The sequence below is a fragment of the Lasiodiplodia theobromae genome (assembly GCF_012971845.1).
Source record: "Lasiodiplodia theobromae strain AM2As chromosome Unknown scaffold_42, whole genome shotgun sequence".
Taxonomy (NCBI): domain Eukaryota; kingdom Fungi; phylum Ascomycota; class Dothideomycetes; order Botryosphaeriales; family Botryosphaeriaceae; genus Lasiodiplodia; species Lasiodiplodia theobromae.
The window spans coordinates 29,740-50,466 of record NW_023336522.1 but is presented as its reverse complement, the minus strand read 5'-3'; the positions used below and the strand labels follow the sequence as shown (position 1 = coordinate 50,466).

Genomic DNA, 20,727 nt, shown 5'->3' with positions numbered 1-20,727 from the left:
ACCACGAAGCCCATTCGGTTTCAAAGACCAAGTTGCTGCCAAACAACAAACCACCTACACCAGCAACGTTCCTCCGTTCGACTCAACAATCGTCCCCACGGCGAAGTAGTCCTTCATCAAGTACACGTACGCCTCAGCCGTGTCCTCGGGCCTACCGACCCTCCCCACCGTCGATCTGGCAGCAAAGCGCTCCTTCATCGGCTCCCTGCTGGCGCCCGGCACGCTGTCCCACAACGGCGTCTCGACCGCGCCCGGTTCGACCATGTTCACCCGCAGCGGCTTCAGGTCGACGGCCAGCCCGCGCATCACGCCCTGCGTCGCCGCGCCGTACGCCGCCGGCACCGTCCAGCCCGGCGACGGCCGGTTCGTGTTGACGCCGCCCGTCAGCGTCAGCGACGAGGTGGGGCCCGGCGCGGCGTACGCCGGCAGCAGCTTGGCCAGCATCAGCACGCCCATGAAGCGCACCGTGCCGGCCGCCTGCACGCTCTCGATGGTGAGCTCGGCGAGGGGCTTCAGCCCCAGCGCGTCGCCCGCCGTGAAGGCGACGTGGTCGATGCGGCCGGTGCCGTTGCCGGCGACGGTCGCGTCCAGGAGCGCGCGGAGGTTCGATTCTATGGTGGCCGGGTTGGAGAGGTCGCAGGTGTAGCCGCTGATCCTGTCGTCTTTGTTGTTGCTGCGTAGGTGCGAGAGAGCGTTGGATAGCTTGGTTTGAGTTGAACCGGCGATGGTGACGTGTGCGGCGGACTGGGCGAGGGCTTCGGCGGCGATGGCCAGGCCGATACCGCTGGTGCCGCCGATGACGAGGACGGTTTGGGTGGAGAGTTTGGGAGTGTAGGCTGTGGAGGACATGTCTTCTGCGGAGTATAGAAAGATGGAAGTTGGTGTTTGAGCTTTGCGCGAAATTTCACGAATTGGACGTGTCTTCTTTTCTTGCTTGTTGACAGTGCATATTCCCCTCCCCAAATGCAGACTCAGAAGGTTACTTATACTTCTCCTCTGGAGTAAGACGAGACAGAACATTGGTACTGTGTCGGCGACGCTAATCCCGAAAAGGCAATTTGGCGGCCCGCTCGTGCATAAAGGATACTAGCGTCGCCGCCACCGCCGGCGCCATTACTGCTTGTGCTTACTCCGGAGTTTAGCGGGGATAGGAGATTAGGATACGGACAGCTACGACCGCTGTTCTGATTGGGATTTGGAGCTGGGTAATGCTGAGTAAGTTGGGCGGGGAGCTTGAGGCCTACAGCAAAAATGCGGGGTATATGACTGCTGCACACTGAGCGCCAAAGAGTGGAGTAATGAAACGAGTTTTTGAGTCGGCAGATATTTTTACATGGTGGACTTCTTGGGTATTAGGGCTGGAGGCCAGCGCGAAGAATAGCAAGGCTTCAAATCAAGGGCCAACTATGGCCTCTCAGAAGAATTGCATCCTTCACAATCTTTACAAGAAGCGTTCTTCAACTGAGTGACAGTCAACAAGACGTTTGATATACATAACCAAGATCTACCCATCTAGGGATACCGATACTCGATTTCATTCTTCCTTTCCGTGTTTTCCTTTTCCTTTTTTTATTTGCTTTCCGAGCTCGTTGCCTAGATCTGGAACTTCTCCAAGTACTTCGTCGCAAGCTCCACACCTTCATCCAACTTCTCCGGGTTGGTACCTTGACCAATGGAGGTCTTGCCCTTGCCACCAGCCTTGCCGCCGACGGCTCCCGACACGGCCTTAGACCACTCAGTAGCAGAAGCGCCCTGGGTTTCGAAGTGCTATGACAAGTATTAGTAACTGAGCATTGCAAATGACTAGGTTGGAAAACTTACATCACCCAAGTAGCAACCGTGCGCGACCTTGCCCTCCTTGACGTCACCAGCAATCAGGTAGACTGTCTTATCCTTCTGCTTGGTGCTAACGTGCTTGATGGCCTCAGTGATTGCCTTGCTCGTGTGCTGCGGGTCATAGTCGAGCTTCTGTACCAAGAACTTGGCGTCCTTGTTCTGCGCAAAGTAGTCTGTGACTGTGTCCAGCACCTTCTTGCTGACAATCTTGCTCAGCTTCTTCTGCTGCTCAAGGTTCGACTTAGCCACCGCGGTGAAGCGCGCGCGGAACTTCTCCTTCTCGAGCAGTGAGATGGAGAGCTCGTTCAGCTCGTTCTGGATCTTCTTCTGGAGAGCCTCCTTCTCGGGGCCAAACGGCATCTTCTCCAAGCGCTCGAGCTCCTTGGAGAAGTCGGCGGCGACGCGCTGGACGTCGTACGCACCTTGGCCAGTGACGGCGATGATACGACGGATACCCTTGGCGATACCGCTCTCCTCGACAACGACAAGTTGCTTGATCTCGCCCGTGCTGGAGACGTGAGTTCCACCGCAGAACTCAATGCTGAGCTTCTCCCACTTTTCGTTCTCAGGGTCTGCCATGAGATCCTTAACAGGAACACCAATGGAGACGACACGGACGGGGTCAGGGTATTTCTCGCCAAAGATGGCGCGGACACCGCGGATCTTGTATGCGTCGGCAACGGTGATAGGCTCGACATACACAGTCCGGTTGTCGCGAATGTAGCCGTTGGAGATGGTCTCGATCTTCTGGATCTCGGCCTCAGTGACGCCTTGCTTCCACGAAAAATCGAAACGCAGCTTCTCAGGAGCGACAAGAGAACCCTTTTGATCAATGTCCCACCCAAGAACCTCACGTAGGGCGTAGTTCAGCACGTGAGTACCGGTGTGGTTGCTGCGGATTGGGTTGCGACGGAGCTCATCATACTCGCAGATGACTTCATCTTCGAGCGAAAGAGCACCGTAGCTGAGGTATCCGGTGTGAAGAACATAGCCGTTCGAGACCTGGACGTTCTGCACGTCGAAGGCAGCCTCGTTGGCACCCTCAATCAAGATCTTGCCAGTATCATACTCCTGACCACCCTGCTCGGCATAGAAGTTCGTCCTGTCCAAGACTAGACCAATCTGCTCGCCCTCACTGACATCGCTCGTGCTTTTGATGAATTTCTTCTCCGGGTGGAAGATAGCCTTGATCTTGGCAGTAATGTTGTCCTTCGCGAACTTGAACGAGTCGTCCGTCGGAGCAATCTTCGACTCCTGAAGATGACCGAGATCGTGCACATCCAGCTTGACCACGTTGGCACCAGTCTTCTTCGCGCCCTTGCTAGCTTCCTTCGCGATGGCCTGCGCCTCTCTGACCTCCGCATCGTCAATGGTAAGACCCCTCTCCTCGGCCATGATGAGGGTCAGATCCTCAGGGAAACCGTAAGTATCGTACAGCCTCCACACGTCCTTTCCAGGAATCTTTTTGCTTCCGCTAGCCTCAACCTGCTTGGCGTACTTGTCGAACATAACCTCGCCACGGTCTAAGCTCTTGGCAAACGCCTGTTCCTCCTCGTCCAGAATCTCTTTGACGTCCTGCTCCCTCTTCTTGATTTCAGGGAACATGTCGCCAACCTGTTCAACAAGCTTCGGCACGATCTTGGAGAAAAAGCTCCCAATGTCGGTGTGCAGATACTTGCGAGCATAGCGGGCACCTCGCCTCAGGACACGGCGAACAACGTAGCCACGGCCAACGGCATCGGGAATGGCGCCGTCAGAAATGGCGAAAGTAAGCAGACGAACGTGATCAGCAACGACGCGGTAAGCAGTGTCGATTCCATCGGGGTCCTCGTCACCGAACTTGCCCTGATACTCCCTCACACCGGTAATCTCTTGAATAGTCTTGAACAGCGGGGTAAAGACATCGGTATCGTAGTTGGACATCTTGTTCTGCAGGACGGAAACCAGACGCTCAAAGCCCATGCCAGTATCAACGTGCTTATTGGGCAGAGACCTCAGCGACCTGTCAGGCTCGCGGTTGTACTGGATGAAGACGTTGTTCCAGATCTCAAGGACATTGGGGTCATCCTGGTTGACGAGGTGAGCAGCGTTACGGCCGCCTATCCTGTCGTAGTGGATCTCGCTGCAAGGACCGCAAGGGCCTTGGTCACCCATCTCCCAGAAGTTGTCCTTGGCATTGCCCTTCAGGATGTGGTCGTCGGCCACGCCAACGTCCTTCCAATATTGCCTTGCCTCCTCGTCGGCCTCCAGGCCCAGGTTTTTGTCGCCTTCAAAGTAGGTCACGTACAGACGGTCGGGGTCCAGGCCGTAAACCTTGGTCAGCAGCTCCCACGAGTACTGAATGGCCTCCTTCTTGAAGTAGTCACCAAAACTCCAGTTGCCCAGCATCTCGAAGAAGGTGTGGTGGTAACTGTCCTTGCCGACATCGTCCAGATCGTTGTGCTTGCCACCAGCGCGAATGCACTTCTGCGAGTTGACAGCACGCTTCAGAGTAGCAAAGTCCGAGTTGGGATCAACGGTGCCCAGGAAGATGGACTTGTACTGGTTCATGCCCGCATTGGTGAAGAGCAGAGTGGGGTCAGACAGCGGCACGACGGACGACGAGGGCACAAAGGTATGGCCATTCTTCTTGAAGTACTCGAGGAAGGTGTCGCGTACGCGCTGGGCAGACCACTCGGGCTGCTGGTCGACGAGCGAAGCCATTGTGCGGCGGGGCTGCAGCGAGAGAGGCGCTGCGGGGCGCAGCGGTGATCGGACGGAGGGGCTTGGTCTTGCGGAGGCGCGAGTGAGCGACACGGAGCGGAGGGTAGAGACTCGGCCTGTGTGCAGACTGGTGGCTGGGTCGAGGTTGCGGATGGTGCGGTGGTGGGTGCCAGGAATTTGTAGAAGCTTCTGCGCGCGGGACTGGAGCGGCGACAAATATCGCCCTCGCCCGCCGTGACTCACGAAGCCGCTATCTCTGCCAAACACGGACCCCGCCCGGAGTCGCAGCATTCACCCTGTCTCCCCCGAAAGCGACTCTGTGCGACAATGCGATGAGCGTGGCGCGCAAGCTGACGGACAACGATCTGTTGGTTGCACGTGCGCTGAGCTTTGAGAGCGAGAGTGAGGTGATGGGGGAATGGCCACCCACGCGGTAATGTCGACGGCTACAGAGCCGCACCGCGGCCTCAAGCGTCCCGCCGCCGAGGCGTTGGAGGCCGAACAGCGTCTGTCCAAGCGCTTCAATCTTCTAAACATCGGTATGCCTCCCCGCTATCCGCAGTCTACCTTCTCGTGGCCGCTGACCAGCTGCTCCAGACAGTTCCGGCAAGCTCTACATTCCCGTCGCCGCATCGTCATCCACCGCCGACTCGGAACCACCTCTCGATCCAAGCTCCTCCCGCACCGCCGCAGCTAGATCCCGGGACAATGATTGGATGCAACTGGAAGACACCAAGGACAAGGTCTATATTTACGATCTCGACGAAGAGTTGGCCGAGCTTGAATCAGACGAGGAGACCCCTATATTCCTTCCCGACATCGAGAAGCACCTCACCAAGATACCTAAACACGTCTTGGTGAGCAACGGCAAAGAGCTGGAGCGCACTGCCGACAACCAGCTCGTGCTCTACGGTGTGCCTGCCTCGTTGTCTGTCCCTGAAGATAAGGATAGCGTCAGGAAGGCCATTATTGAAGCACGACACAGAGCAGAGCAGAAATCCACATCGCTGCATGAATCAAACGGCTCTACGGATGTTCTCTTACAACAGCCTGGTAAACATGATCTTGCAGGCGCCGATGATGTCATGGCCACGGATGTCAACGGCTTGACTGATGACATGGAAGTCGAGCCTATGGAAATCGAATGAGGGAGATGAGTGGTTTACACAGCGGGTGACAAGAGAACCTGCCCTCTCAACATAATTCCGCAAATTTCCGGATTCATTGATTCAAGCTCAGAACTCACATTTACACCCGGAAGTTTTCTTCAACTGGCCATGCATAAAGAGTACAACACCCTGCAGCTCAACTTTTTGGCAACCAATTGTGGTTTCCGCATTTGATTTCTTTATAAGACTTAGATCTGCACAATGAATGCAATTACGAAGTAGATGAAGTAACATTTTGGTGCAACTTTGGTTGGTATCGATGTGACTGTAGCACGTGTACAGTGAGTCCGTCAAACGCCGCTGGTACGGCTCATCCAGTGAGCGGTACGGCTCCCTACTTTCCCCACAGAATCATATTATCCGGTGCATTAAAACTTGACAAAAGCCATTACTGTAGTCGTGGAGTACTTAAAGTCGGAAAGGGTTCGAGCTCCCCGTGTGATGCGCCTGCGCTGGGGCGGTGGGCTCGTTACTGACAACACCAGTCTGCTGAGGACCCTGTGGTGCCTGGGAACTGGAAGGTGGTGGTCCTGGTGGCGGTGCGTACTGCGGGGACGGGGGTCCGTATTGTTGTTGGGGATCAACCTTGGAGGCTCCGGGAGGCGGTTGGTAGGTAGGCGGCATGTCCTGGCTGTATAGTGGCGGGGGCTCTGGGTAGGCCTGCATAGGATAGCCGTTCTGGCCAGGAGCATAGTATTGCGGCTGCTGGCCATGATACCGGTAGTAGACTACGCCTTGAAGTTGCGGTTCAAAGCGAGCCCGCTGGTACCTCGGAACGAGCCACTGGAAATTGTCAGCCTTGGCTAAAGGCTATACGAGGATTACGAGCCTGATCTTCATACCTTGTGGTAGGCCAAGGGAGCGAGGCCCTTCTTCATCCGTTGCTGGGCGTGGTAGTAGCCACCGATGAACCAGAGCAAGAAGAGGAACAGGAAGGTGCCAAAGATGACATATTTGATGATTATACCGGTCTGTTGGCCAATTTGTTAGTCCAGCCTTGCGGCTGCTAGCGGCGCGGCGTACCTGGGAGAACCAGAAAGAGTCGTAGACATAGTCGTCGTCGCTCTCAAAGGCCGGGTCGCCCGCAGGTGCTTGGCGGGGCAGGATCATGGTTGTGAGTGCGGAAAGACAGTGATGGTTATTTGTGTAATTTGGAGTTTTGAGGTAAGAGAAAGTCAAAGAGCGATGAGAGGTTGAAGAAGGTGAGCAACGGCGAGTGGTTGTACACGCAATGTGGCTATGAGGCAGCTGGAGGCTGCGCGTGGAACGCAGGGAGTTTCAGTGACTGTCTGAGCGGGGAGAGGACTGTCGGACGTTGAGGCGTTTAAGTTCGGGCAGTGACGCGACAAAGCGCGCGCGAAAGAGGCGAGGAAGTAGACGAGCAGCGAGCGCGTAGAGAATTAAAGGAAAGAGATTAGCAGAGGAAATGAGGATAATCAATCGAGGGGCGGGAGCGAAGGGCGAGGCAGGACACGACTTGGCTGCGACAGGTCGGCGGCTGGGCGGATAATGATTCGCCTGTGGCGTGTGGCTGAGCAACCTGCAGGGAAGGCGCGCACGACTGGGACGCCGTTGCACGTGCCTGCCCGTGCGCCTGCCGGTTGTCGAATCGATGCCTGCGATAGGTAGTCTCATAGCTCCGGCAAGCTGACCAGCCCACCGTGCGTATCGTCACCGCCGCCTGCACCAGAGCCGCAAAGCTCACCTCCGCACCAGCTTCGCGAGCCTGTCCCCGTCCCCGCGCGCCCGCTGTCCGCCTCGCCCCGCGCCGCAACCAACGCGCCCACGCCACGATAGGCACCAACGCCAGCCGCGCGCTTTGGAGTTGCCCGCATTACTGCCGACTACAGCTTCCCACCGCGCCTCCATAACCATTGGAACTTGCCCACCACACACGGCCGCTGGCGGAGCTATGAGCATCGAAAGGCGACCCAGATGAGCTCCGCAGATGGAGACAGCGACGTCAGCGGTGGCAGCCAAGATGTCAATGCCGCTGACGGAGCTGCGGCCGCCCTGCGCAATGATTCCGCGCCCGATATGGCCGCGCCCGATATGGCGCGTGCCGACTCGGAGCTCAGGCATATCATCGAGGAGGAGCAGAGGGACCTCCGCGCGGATTCTGGGAATGGCACCAACGGGACAAACTTTCATGGCTATGGCAAGGTCAAAGGACAGCAACCGCAAGAGGATTTGGAACCCGGGAGCCCTTCGCCGTCTTTACCCAACCGGAAAGCTTCAGTTGATGCCATGAGCCCAGAAGGCTCCATTTCAACACCTGACGATTCCCCCTCAGTCCAGGTGCGCTGCTCCTTCGATTTCCCAACGTCCTCTGCTGACACCATCCAGGGTTCCGCACTTTCGTCCCCCGGTAGCAGTATCCCTGCGTCGTTCGCATCATTCGGGAGAGGCCAGCGACCACCGTCATTGCAGCCTTTCGAACGCCGATTCTCAGCAAGAACACCAGTCTCGCCGCGCGACTCGCCGAGAGCACTCTCACCCGCTTTCCTTGGATCCAACTCCAGGCAGTCGTCGCTCTCGAGCCAGCTCCTACAAAATCAGGACGAACCCGACACGCCACAGCCGCCATGGGAAGTTGTACGGTGGACAAAGCTAAAAAGGATAACCGGCCAGGCTTTTTCAGAGCTTGGCAAACGGAATTTCGGCCGGCCAACCTGTCTGGCTGTTGCCGCTTCTATTATTATCGGAACTTCGAAGGGGTTAATTCTAGTTTTCGACTACCACCAGACGCTGAAGTCCATTATTGGACCTGGTACAAAAGGTAGGAGGCCCTCCATTTAGTCCTGAGCATTAGGGATATTGACACACTATAGCAATCGAATCAGGCGCTATCACAGCTCTGGCGATATCGGCAGATCATACAACAGTCGCCGGCGGTCATTCTTCTGGAAATATTTTCACATGGGAAATCGCTAGATCTGCGAAGCCGTTCCTGCACATTCCACCTATTGACAAACGACAAGCTGAAAATCGATCATCGGATGGCCATCTCAACGATGTGTCCGTCCTTCATCTGGGCTTTCTGGGCACACGCCATACTGCGCTTGTGTCGGCAGATGAAGGTGGGATGGCCTTTTCTCATCTCGCAACACGAGGTTTGGGAGCTGTCGGTCGAACGGTGAAGACCACCCGAATTTTAGGAAGATACCCACCTTCTGCGGCAGCCATAGAACAGCCGCGGAAGTCCAGTTCTGTTCTTGCATTTTCACCACTGCCTTTGGGAAACGTGGAGCAACCAACCGACTCACTCGGTCTCACCGCGCTGCTAACACCCTACTTACTCGTAATTGTGTCGACCACGCCAATTGCCGAGACGCAACACAAAATGTCGCGACCCAAAGAAATAGCTCCTCACAGTACTTTGAGTGGTTGCTTGGCGTGGTTCCCCGCTGTGAAGCTCAAAAGTCCTGGGGAGGACGGTCCGCAAGCTGTCTCCAAAACGAAACTTGTGTACTGCTGGTCAAATGTGCTCACGGTCCTGGATGTAGAAGTCACGGACCATCAGGAGAAAGAACGACGGCCTTCTCTCCGCTTCAGACCCCGTAGTAGATGGAGAGCCGAAGAAGCAATTGTTGCCGTACAGTGGATTAGCCGATCCGTCCTCGGTGTGCTCACAATCAGTCAACGTCTCATCGTCCTGGAAGACAATTCTCTCAGGATGACTGATTCATTTGACTTGATTCAAAAGCACATCTTCCACCAGGATTTGTTTTCACGTCAGCTCCATGCTGTAGTGGAGCAGTTGGACGAACAGGATGACACAATGCACGGCGTTGTCGCAGATGCCTTCTACATGAGCTTTCGCGCCTACAAAGGAAGATTGTTTCTTTTGGGTTTCAATGACGTCTCGATTGGAACTCTATCAAACTGGGCAGACCGACTCCTTGCCCTCATGGAAGAAGGGGACTACATAGCCGCCATTGAGCTAGCAACATCCTATTACAACGGAGACGCCGACAAGCTTACGGTAGGCTTGCCTAGTGATGATGCTGCCAGACACATTGTGGTCCAGGAAAAACTACTGGAAATGATCTCTGCATCCCTGAGATATACCTTCGCCAGGAAAGAATCTTCCGATGATGGAGCCCCTCGTACTCAGCTTTACGAGTTGGCGTCAGCAAGCTTTTCGGCATGCCTCAGCATGGAAGAGATGGATTTTCTATTCGAGGATGTGTACGAAGCGTTTCAAAACGCGTCTTCTGAGAACGTCTTTTTCGAGGTTCTGGAGCCTTACATTGTCGAGGACGAAATCACGTCCGTGCCTCCGGATGTTTTGAAGGGTATGATCACACAGTACGCCTTACAAGGACGCACAGATAGGATTGAGGAAATGATTTGCCGCTTGGACACAGCCACGATCGACATTAACCAGGTCACAATTCTCTGCAGGCAGTACAGCCTGTATGATGCACTGATCTACGTGTGGACCCGGTCCATACGGGATTACATTACCCCGCTTATTGACCTGCTCTCTTTGGTTAAAGTCCTCTTGTCAGGTGGTGAGCCTTCCGGACCGGCAGAAGAGCAATATCTCGCTTCCGCAATGAAGATTTTCCCATACCTTGCATATACCCTTACAGGACGCATCTATCCCGGAGGGAACCTTTTACCGGATGAGGAAGCAGATAGTGCCAAAGATGCGCTGTATTCGTACCTTTTTTCTGGGAAAGCGACAGAGTGGCCCAAAGGCAGCGGCGACATTTTTCAACCACTCGAAGACAAAGAATCTGCCGAGTCCTTCCCTTATCTGAGGGCGATTCTCAGATTCGACACGCCAAGCTTCATGAGCATGCTCAATGAGGCATTTGAGGACTCGTACCTGAACGGAGAGCAGTCTCCAAATGGAACAGTGAATGGAGTATCGGCCTCGGATCGTTCCTCCGGGAGAAGGCCAACGCGCCAGTACATCTTGAACATTCTACTTGGAGTCATGTCGGAAGGCCAGTTCGAATCCGAGGATACAACCTACCTATACATGTTTGTGGCTCGCAATCTCCCCAAGTTCCCACAATACATCATTCTCCCCGGTAGCGCACTTCACAAGTTGCTCGAAGGTCTTTGCGATTATCCTTCCGATGCGGTGGCGGATGACTGTCAGCTGAGTGTCGAGTACTTGCTTTCGGTCTACCATCCGACAGACATCCAGTCCCTTGTTCCGCTTTTTGAGAAGGCCGGGTTCTATCGGGTGCTCAAGTCGGTATACAGTGGTGCGAAACAATACGCACGGCTTGTTGAGACGTATCTCAATGACACAGACGACCGCCCAGCAGTGTTCGAATGTATCAGGGACTGCTTACGACCGAGCAAGGGTCTTAACAAACGACAAGTAGGCGATGTTCATGCTGTCATCCTCGCTCATGCAATGGATCTTGCGAACATTGACGCAGCACTGACGGCACGGACGCTGAAGAATTCTGCGCCTGTGCTCCTGGAGTCTGTTCTTGATACCTTGGAAGCTGATCATTACGTCCAATTCTTGTTTCTCAGAGCGCTCCTTGAGCCAGAAAAACACCTCACGACCGCGAAGCAACCTCTTCCGGCAGAAGTTGCAGCAGCTCGTTTTGTTGAGCAGTATGTGCAACTTATGTGTAGGTACGATCCTACACACGTTGCCGACTATGTTGGTCTTTTAAGTTCTGGAGATCTGCGTCTCGATAAAGTTCTCCCAGCCATGGAGAGTAGTGGCGTGGTCGATGCGGCGGTTGTGCTTATGGCTCAAGATGGATTGATTCGAGAAGCCATGGACAGACTTATCAAACACCTTAGCACGCTGGAAACTGCTCTAGTCGGCCTGCTTGGTGCTGCGAGTGAAAGTCCCGATGAGTCGAACACAGAAGAAGCCGCTGCGGATCTCCTAGAAGCTGTGCAAAAATACACCAAGATCGGCACCTGGCTATGTCAAGGGCAGACACGCAACAAGAAGAAACCGGCAGACCCAAGGAAACGAGCCGTCAACGGGGATCTCGGCACAGAGAAGGACTTGGAGACGGACGAACTCCTCTGGCTCGACTTGATTGACATGACCGTTGCGATGACCAAAAACGTTTCCACATCTGCCGCCCAGCTCAGCGCCAAAAGCCAACAAGATGCAGCAATCGACACCACCAAGATTACCAATAGCCTCCGCAACAACGTCCAACAGACGTTCAGCGCCCTTCTGGCCTGCATGGCCGCGAGCGATACCAAGCCCAGCAGCCAAGTTGCCCGGGCTTCTGCTGTGGCGCAACAACAGAAACGCCAAACCATCACCGCCGCAACACCAGCGGCCGCCGGCCAACCTTCCGCCTCCTTCCTCCGCATCCTCCGCGCTTTCCTCACGCGCGCGGCACGCACCAGTCCGTCCCTGTCAGACCTGCGGGCGGTGCTGGCGTCCATATTCGCAGCCTACACGTTCGAGGAGACGCTCATTGCGCTGGCGAACCGGTTCTTAGAGAAGGACGTTTTCGAACACGTTGAGGAGGCGCACGCGAGGCGGCTGCGCGGCTGGCGCCCGAAGGGCCAAGTGTGCGAGGGCTGCAGGCGGAGAGTGTGGGGGCCGGGTGCAGGCGCGAGCATTTGGGACGCGTGGGAGAGAGAGAGGGAGAGGGGCGAGAAAGAGAGAAGGGGCAGGTGGCTGGTAAGGGGGGATAGCGAAGAGGCGGGGCGATTGAGGAGGGGCAAGGGAAAAGCGGAGATGGAAGAGGGTGGAGAGGGGAAAGGTGCAATGGGAGATCCTAATGGAGAGGGCGGAGACGGCGACGGTGTAGGGCCGCTGGTCGTGTTTGCGTGTAGACATTTGTGGCACCAGAGGTGTCTGATGAAAGGGAAGAAGAACGGTGGGACGACTGCGCCGGCGGAGATGGATGAGGTGGAGGAGGGTGATGGGGCGAGGGAGTTCAGGTGTCCGCTGTGCGAGGGAAAGCCAGATGAGGAAGCGGTGTCGTAGTTGGCGACGCAGTGGTAATTGGTAGGTTGGGGGGAAATGATGAAGGGTGTTGTCAGTGTTGGTTGGTTCTCTAACCATCCACAATGCGCGCGATTGAGAGGTGGGGAGTTTAAAGATGTTGGGCCCGCGTTGTGGATCGGAACCGGATCTACTGTTAGTCATGTCTTGATGTGTGCACGCTGTGAAGTATGAGTATATGGCATAGCGTCTAAATTCTCTTTATTGTTTTTCGCTTGACGTTGAAAGATGTGATTCAGACTTTTCTCTTCATATTTACGCTTATGACTTCTTTTTCGGTATTGCTCGTGGGATACCCCCTTCGTCCACATGAGGCTGCTTGTTTGTTTCGTTATTGTCTTCTGTTGTGAGTGTGGCGTGCGGAATTATAATCTTTTTGCCTCAGCAACGTTCTGAAAGCGTCCTAAGAAAATTTTGCGCTGGGTATACACAGTCGAGTTACTGAATACTACAATAACGCTTGTATATTCACTTCAACTGTACTTGTAGGGACAGTATAGTATTTGTCATTGGACCTAAAGGGTAAATGATTTTGCGGCCCTCTTTGGTCATATGGTTAAAGCTCTTGTACAGAAGCTTTTGCTGGCGTCACTTTTTTTATATTGTTATACGCTTCTTCATACCTCGACTGCACTATTGAAGCGTCCATCCAGACATGAATGTACGACACATTTGTGAAAAAAATACATTCAGATGATGGCTTCAGCTCCCCCGACTTGTTACAATAGTAATGGAACCCGCCTCATCCACTCACAAGGTCGCAAAGTTGCTTTCGTGCCGTAATCCCGAGGCATTCGGAGCGGTGACCGGATCGGGTTGCATGCTTGTGTGCGCTGCCTTCCGTGCCGAATATGTGGCACTTCCTCGCTTTGCCCATCTTGACTATGAACACACTCCTATCGGCCAATAGATGCTGTGCGCTTGTTTTTTCATCCTCACCATGGGTACTTGAGTCGTATGTGCGGCGAACTGAGATGTGATCAGCGCTCGCTGCTGATCGGCTTATCACAGTTGCAAGGCATCCTGCATGCAGTGCAGACTCGTGCTGCGATGGTACCCGGGATCGAGAACCCTGATAAACCCATCGAGGTTGATCGCTAGCTAGCGATTGGTTCTCTGGAACGCTTCCTGATAGAACCCATGCTAGTCAGCCCAACGTCAACACGTGGCGAAGGAATGGCGGCGTTCTTGGCGCTACCGAACGTCTCTCGTGATGCACGGCAGTCCTCTTTCTTGCTGTTGGTTTTCCCTTGTACAGTCACGACTTACATTTAGCCTGGAGTTGCTCTTGGCGAGGAGCCCCAGATGCGGAGGGAATCGGAATGGGGTAGTGGTCGCGGGGAGGCTGGTATACCTTTACCCAGCGGCACAGCAGGTATAAGAAACACGTACAGCGCTCGTTCTGCTGCCATGATTTCCGCTCTTACCTTGGAGGTTTTTCGTGTACGACCTAGAAGTAATGGCCTCCCTTGAGTCTCGCGAACGACTTTCTCCTTTGGGAAGGCTTTCACTTCTCTATACCGCCTTTCACGAGGGGTTCCACAGATCATGAGCACTCACCCTCTATCCGATCATCGGCCTTCTCATTCATTCCTAGCAATGCTAGTAATGTTGTCTTTATACTCGACTGCCAAGAGCTCCGAAAATTACCCTCGGCCGATGAGATTGCAGCGTCTTCTTCTGTTCAAAGACGCACTCCCTTCTCTCAGATTCAACACAAAACTACCGTTGCAGCATAGGTAAGGAGTCTCATCAATGAGCGAGCTCCGGATCTCGCGTCCTTCATGGCTGTTGGCTCTCTCCACAATTCTTTCACCGTCCCCGGAAGACGATTCCCGCCTTTCCCACAACTGTTTTTTTGGTCAGCCCATCTCACCTATTGTGTTCTCCTGACAGGCAAGAAGGACCGTCTTCTCCAAGTCTCGCCCGAGCATTTTCCACTCAATGCAGGTGGCAGGTTACATGCTCGCCTTCAACGACACCACGACGATGCAACCTCACGATGAAGAAGCGCGCGAGCCGAGCGGACCATGACGTACGTAAAGCAGACGTGACTTGGCGAGAAAAGAGCAAGAGAGCGAAAACGGACCGGGGTCGGGGTTGTCGGTGACCATCACGCGGCGATCTCATCAGCAGCACCTGGCAATTGCCGAAGAAAGCGGATGGGGTGCTTGATTTTGCAATCGTGGGGAATTCCAGGCGGCTCCATTGCCTAACGGGGGCGGACTGACCCCAAAGCCGAGCCCGCACTATTCCCGACGATGTGGATAGTCTGGACGGACCTCCGCCATTGCCGCTCTACCGTCGGCTCTTCTCGGGAGTCGAGAGCGTGGAGATCAGGATGAGGCTTTGCTCGCCAAGTTTTAGCCGGCACACGTGGGGAAAGAAGACCATCTCACGACTAAACGGCACATCGTCGGGACTTTCAGCAAGCCACGCGACGTCAGGCGGACCGGCAGGGTTCAATTGGGATGTTCTTCGGGCTCGCAGCGGCCCTCGCTCGCTGGGGTGATGATGGACTGGCACGCCGCCTTTTCCGCCTCGAGGCGCTGCGGAGACGAGAGAAGACGGAAGCATCACCAAGGACGCTGGCGCCCGGCACGGCGTAGACGCCACCGCCACGAAGACACCCCGGACGCCAGAGGATTTTTTTCGAACGGCATCACATCATTAATGCCCGACCCCTGCTCTCCTCCGCACCGGCAGTTCTTGGGCCTGCACGCGACCGTCGTGGCGGGTGGGGCGCCCTCGCTCTGGCAAAACATCGGGCGCGGGATTTTGGCGCCATGGGAGCGGGGTGCAGACAAGCGAAAGGTGTGGTGAGAGTGGAGAAAGAGTTAGAATCCGGGCCTCCAGCGGAGAGCGCGTCCACCGCCCGCAATTTCCCCCTCGGCCCGACTTCGTAGCAACCACCACCGAGCCTCATGCTCTTTTTTTTTTTTTTTTGGTTGTTTCTACATTTGCATTCCGGCACTGAAGCTGAAGCTAAATTCAAAGCGTCCATCGGGCCATAATTCCACGGCATAGCCAAGAAGCATCCGGACGAGAGCTTCAACTGCCAAGCACTCCTGGGCAATCCGACCTTATTCCGTCTCGTGAGCACCTCCGGATGTCGGTCGACCGTGCTCGCGCTCGTGGAGACCGCCCGACGGCTGCTCTCCGGGCTGGTCATGAGGTGCTTATCCGCGCGGCAGCTTCCGCCTGGGGTTCTACGCCTGCCTTGGCGCCAGAGCCCCCCATTGATCGCCCCTGGAGGCGTTGCGGAGAAGGCGGCGCGGGATGGAAGAGTGCGGGCGGGGGCGTTGGGCCTGCTGGCGAGCGGCTCGAGGCTGCGGGCTCGTGGTATTGCAAAGGGGAGTTCGAGAGAAGTCGGCGAGGCGGCAGTGCCATCACTCGAGAAGCTCACCACCAGCGCGAAGGCATGCCGTGCGCGCGGTAGATTCGCGGCACACGGGGCTCCACACCGAGTCTTGCTCTCCGCAGCCTTACCCGAACAAGCTCCTCCGCGCCCAGAACTACCCCCGGTCCTGCAAGCATCCCCGTGTTGCACCCTCTTCCAGAAGCCGGATGACGTTGTCACTATAGCCCGAAAGCTGAACAACAGACATGCCGTGTCATGGCACCAGCGTCGCTTCCCGCGCAGCTCCCGATCCGTGCTCACGCCTGCGCCGTGCCTGCCTTTAAAGAGCCCGCCAGCCCGCGCTCCAGATGAGCCTCCAAGGCAAGCCTCTACGACAACTCGCTTCAAGCAACAATGGCGCCTCTCACGAACTTGGCCACCCTCCTCCTCAGCGCCGTAGCTGGCGCTGAGGCTGCCCAAGACTGGGACTCCTCGCTCTTCACCACCAGCCCTCCGGTCTACCCCTCGCCCAACATGACCGGTGTCGACTCCGCCTCTCTGACCGGCTGGGCGGGTGCCCTGGAGAAGGCCGAGGCCCTCCTCAGCAACCTGACCCTGGAGGAGAAGGTCGTCCTGCTTACCGGTGCTCCGGGTCCCTGCGTTGGGTATGTTCACTTTCCGATTTTTTCTTTTCTGTTGGCTAACATCTGCGCAGAAACATCGCACCCATTCCCCGCGTTGGCTTCAAGGGCCTCTGCCTTCAGGACGGCCCTCTCGCCATCCGTCAGGCTGATTATGCCAGCGCCTTTGGTGCTGGTCTGACTGCCGCCGCTTCTTGGGACAGGGACCTCATCCACGAGCGTGGCAGGCTCCTCGGTGAGGAGTTCCGTGGAAAGGGCTCTCAGATTTTCCTTGGCCCCGTCGCTGGTCCTCTTGGCCGTAGCGGCATGGCCGGTCGTGGCTGGGAGGGCTTCTCGCCTGACCCATACCTCACTGGTGTTGCCATGGAGGAGACCATTCTCGGTGTTCAGAGCGTCGGTGTTCAGGCTACGGCCAAGCACTGGATTGTGAACGAGCAGGAGACTCAGCGCAACCCCGAGGACACCTTCGATCCCAACCACGAGCCCAACGAGCAGGAGCAGATGTCCGTCTCTTCCAACGTCGAAGACCGTACCATCCACGAGCTCTACGTCTGGCCCTTCGCCAACGCCGTTCGCGCTGGTGTCGCCAGTGTCATGTGCAGCTACCAGCGCATCAACGGCTCCTACGCCTGCCAGAACTCCAAGACCCTGAACGGCATCCTGAAGACTGAGCTCGGCTTCCAGGGCTACGTCATGTCCGACTGGATGGGCACCCACAGTGGTGTTGCCTCTGTTGAGTCTGGTCTTGACATGACCATGCCCGGTGCCTGGAACTGGCAGCCTCTCCTCGACGGCGTTCCTTCTTACTTCGGTGGCAACCTCACCAAGGCTGTCGAGAACGGCACCATTCCTGAGACTCGTGTCGACGACATGGTCAAGCGTGTCCTCACCCCTTACTACCTTCTCGGCCAGGACGAGGGTTTCCCCGGTGTCGACCCTTCCTCTGGCGCCTACCCCGCCGTTAACAACTTCCAGCCTGAGAGCAACTGGTACGATGACTGGAGCGCCGCCGGTGCTCTCAACACCGAGACCTCTGTTGATGTCCGTGGCAACCACAGCGTGCACATCCGTAAGCTTGGTGCTGCTGGCACCGTCCTTTTGAAGAATGTCAACAGCACTCTTCCTCTTAAGAGCCCCAAGAACGTCGCTGTCCTCGGCAATGCTGCCGGCGAAATCACCAACGGCCTTTACCCCCAGAGCACTAACTACGAATATGGCTGTCTCCCCGCCGGTGGTGGTTCCGGCAGCGTCCGCTTCAACTCCGTCATCAGCCCTCTCGAGGCTATCAAGGACCGTGTCGAGTCCGAAGATGGCATTGTCCAGTACATCCTGAACAACACTCTGCTGACGACTGCCGGCTCCCTCGCCAGCCAGATCTTCCCCGCCCCTGACGTCTGCCTTGTCTTCCTCAAGACCTGGGCTGCCGAGGGTGAGGACCGCACCGACCTGCACGTCAACTGGGATGGTGATGAGGTCGTTAACCAGGTCGCCGCCAACTGCAGCAACACTGTCGTCATCACCACCTCGGGAGGCCTGACGCTGATGCCCTGGGCCGACAACGAGAACGTCACCGCTATCATCGCTGCGCACCTGCCCGGCGAGGAGATTGGCAACAGCATTGTTGACATCCTTTACGGCGACGTCAACCCCTCCGGCAAGCTCCCCTACACCATTGCGTACGAGGAGTCGGACTACGACTTCGCCAACATCACCCTCTCGGTCGCCGACAAGAACGACACCAACGCTTGGCAATCCGACTTCACCGAGCGCCTGCTCATTGACTACCGCCACTTCGATTACTACAACATCAGCGTGGTGTACGAATTCGGCTTCGGTCTTTCCTACACCACTTTCAGCCTCGCATCCCTCTCCGTCACCCCTGCCTCGAACGCCACCATTGCCGGCGCTCCTGCCGCCACGTCTGCCGTCACCCCTGGCGGTAACCCTGCCCTGTGGGAGACCGTCTACACCGTCAAGGCTACCGTCAGCAACACTGGCGACGTCGCCGGCGCCGCCGTGCCCCAGCTCTACGTCGAGCTCCCCGCCTCCGCCGGCGAGGGTACCCCGGTCAAGCAGCTGCGCGGCTTCGACAAGGTCCAGCTCGAGGCTGGCGAGAGCAAGGAGGTCGAGTTCCCGCTGATGCGCCGTGACGTCTCGATTTGGGATGTCGTCCAGCAGGAGTGGAGCGTGCCCGAGGGCGAGTTTGCCGTCCACGTCGGCTTCTCCAGCAGGGATGTGCAGCTGAAGGGCTCGTTCACCGTTTAATTGAGGATAAGGAAATGAATGAGTGGTTTGAGTGGTATGATTTGATGATCAGACGCCTAATTAAGTATCCGATTGGGGAGGCTGTAGTGGCTAGTAGTCTGAAATGTCTGTAATGATAATGGAAATGTATTATATCGATCATCAGTTCGACCCCACTTGAGTGCTGTGTCTGTGAAATTGGTTCAACTCTCCACGCAAGTACGCTTTTAACACACACCTGCATTCGAATAGCTATCACAGCTGTCTGAATAAAATGACGCAATATGATTCCCAAGCTACGGAAGGATTGTTGGTTCTCAGTCCACCCTAAAAAAAAATAGCAAGTTTCATGTTTTTCCCCCTCTGCTCAAAAGCTCCGTATCTTTAATCTATATCTGGGTATGAAGACCGGCAAACTTGGCCATGAACTGCACTCAACTTTTCCACCAATGTATCGTGTATACCATTTCCAAGCCGGGTGACTCCCCGAATGTCTTTCCAGCGGCGCGAAGTCTCTCAATCTGGCCCACATACCAAGACCGAGCGTCGATCTGGGCTCACCGCTGCTCAAGCAGACGAGGACTTGTCCGTCTTCCCCTCACGGAAGAAGCTTGGAATGAACTCCGGCGCCTCAGCGTTCAGCGAGGAGCGGGAACGCATGCGAGGCGGCTTGGACGAAGTAGAAGGATCGCTCGAGGAAGGGACCTGCAACTGAAGAACACGAAGCATCAGTCAAGAAGTATTTCACAAGAAGGGCCGAGTGCCCATAGAGGCGGAACGAGATTTGTAGATGACTCACCTGGTCCTCCTTGGTGGTGCTGTGGGCGGGGCTGCTGGGCTGCTCGAACTCCTCACCCGGGAACTGCTCGAAAGCCAGCTGCGCCTCGTCGCAAGCGCGCTGAATCTTCTCGTACTCGGCCAGCATCCTCTGCTTAGCAGCAAGAATCTTCTCGTGTTTCTTGCGCTCCACCTCGATGGCCTTTTCGTAGTCCTCCACCGAAGCGTCGGGCAGAAGAGTGGGAGTCAGGAGAGGAGGCTGTGAAGAAAATTGTGAGCAGAAGGTATATACAACAGGTGAGAATGGAATCAGAGCGGGCGGGGAGGAAAGGTGAGAAGAAGGAGATCATATACTGTGTGAGGCAAGGAAGCAGGAAATGACATCAAAATGAAGAGCCAGCGAAGTGAGATGCCTTACGGAAAGAGGAGCGGAGGAAATGGTGACCGGAGGAGGCATTGTTGCGGAAAGGCTGGAAGCTCGAGAGGGTTGCGAAGAACTTCAACGTTTATGCTTGGCGCTGAAGTCCTGCGTTGCTCTGAGATAGATGTGGAAGAAGGAGAAGAGGTGTGGCAGAGGGTGCTTTATGTCTGCTCGCCAGGGCGTGCGGCACGTGCCCTGATTGTCATGGTTGCTCATTTGGGCGGGTGGTCGTTTGGTAGGTCAACAAATGGAAGGAGCGCCCAAGGAGATGATGCACGTGAATGCCTGACAAACCGCGCACGCCTCCAGCATTCAAACGACGAGACCCTGCATTGAACCCTGAGCAGCAGTTCTTACCGCAAATTTTTCGTATCAGGCGGCTTCACCAAAGCACTATATCTTAATCGCACCGCTCATTCAACACCAAACACCCGAAAGTAGCGCATATCATGAAGGCCAAATATCCTCGTGCCCTATTTGAGGCTAAAAAGGCTGAGGCTAAGTCCATGGTAGCACACTGAGTCCGCAAAGGAAGAGACATCTTGAGCATTTTACTGAGTCAACGCAGAAGCGACGCCAGCCCAAAATGCTCCATCCACCCCACTCCAAGAGCCAGAAGAAATGCAAAACGCCGG

At 55.8% G+C, this 20,727-nt stretch overlaps 8 protein-coding genes across 8 annotated transcripts; 4 read left to right on the top strand and 4 right to left on the bottom strand.

Annotated features, from left to right (window-relative positions):
- Positions 1-54: 54 nt before the first annotated feature.
- LTHEOB_10836 (Short-chain dehydrogenase/reductase SDR) lies at positions 55-849 on the bottom strand (the record flags this gene model as incomplete). The annotated part of the gene is made up of 1 exon (XM_035507525.1): positions 55-849. One exon carries the CDS (start codon positions 847-849, stop codon positions 55-57), a length of 795 nt encoding a protein of 264 aa, XP_035366970.1.
- Positions 850-1,593: 744 nt separating this feature from the next.
- Positions 1,594-4,539, bottom strand: LTHEOB_10835 (Alanyl-tRNA synthetase; the record flags this gene model as incomplete). Its single annotated transcript, XM_035507524.1, has 2 exons — positions 1,594-1,767; positions 1,822-4,539. The coding sequence occupies 2 exons, from the start codon at positions 4,537-4,539 to the stop codon at positions 1,594-1,596; spliced, it is 2,892 nt and encodes a 963-aa protein (XP_035366969.1).
- Positions 4,540-4,975: 436 nt separating this feature from the next.
- LTHEOB_10834 (uncharacterized protein) lies at positions 4,976-5,687 on the top strand (the record flags this gene model as incomplete). Its single annotated transcript, XM_035507523.1, has 2 exons — positions 4,976-5,078; positions 5,137-5,687. The coding sequence occupies 2 exons, from the start codon at positions 4,976-4,978 to the stop codon at positions 5,685-5,687; spliced, it is 654 nt and encodes a 217-aa protein (XP_035366968.1).
- A 429-nt stretch (positions 5,688-6,116) lies between these two features.
- On the bottom strand, positions 6,117-6,818 carry LTHEOB_10833 (Ubiquitin-protein ligase sel1; the record flags this gene model as incomplete). Its single annotated transcript, XM_035507522.1, has 3 exons — positions 6,117-6,491; positions 6,551-6,679; positions 6,732-6,818. 3 exons carry the CDS (start codon positions 6,816-6,818, stop codon positions 6,117-6,119), a joined length of 591 nt encoding a protein of 196 aa, XP_035366967.1.
- Positions 6,819-7,643: 825 nt separating this feature from the next.
- Positions 7,644-8,507, top strand: LTHEOB_10832 (Vacuolar assembly sorting protein vps8; the record flags this gene model as incomplete). Its single annotated transcript, XM_035507521.1, has 2 exons — positions 7,644-8,006; positions 8,055-8,507. The coding sequence occupies 2 exons, from the start codon at positions 7,644-7,646 to the stop codon at positions 8,505-8,507; spliced, it is 816 nt and encodes a 271-aa protein (XP_035366966.1).
- A 544-nt stretch (positions 8,508-9,051) lies between these two features.
- LTHEOB_10831 (Vacuolar assembly sorting protein vps8) lies at positions 9,052-12,651 on the top strand (the record flags this gene model as incomplete). The annotated part of the gene is made up of 1 exon (XM_035507520.1): positions 9,052-12,651. One exon carries the CDS (start codon positions 9,052-9,054, stop codon positions 12,649-12,651), a length of 3,600 nt encoding a protein of 1,199 aa, XP_035366965.1.
- Positions 12,652-16,423: 3,772 nt separating this feature from the next.
- On the top strand, positions 16,424-18,915 carry LTHEOB_10830 (Beta-glucosidase 2; the record flags this gene model as incomplete). The annotated part of the gene is made up of 2 exons (XM_035507519.1): positions 16,424-16,674; positions 16,725-18,915. The coding sequence occupies 2 exons, from the start codon at positions 16,424-16,426 to the stop codon at positions 18,913-18,915; spliced, it is 2,442 nt and encodes an 813-aa protein (XP_035366964.1).
- Positions 18,916-19,461: 546 nt separating this feature from the next.
- Positions 19,462-20,128, bottom strand: LTHEOB_10829 (uncharacterized protein; the record flags this gene model as incomplete). Its single annotated transcript, XM_035507517.1, has 3 exons — positions 19,462-19,605; positions 19,694-19,930; positions 20,090-20,128. 3 exons carry the CDS (start codon positions 20,126-20,128, stop codon positions 19,462-19,464), a joined length of 420 nt encoding a protein of 139 aa, XP_035366963.1.
- Positions 20,129-20,727: the final 599 nt, after the last annotated feature.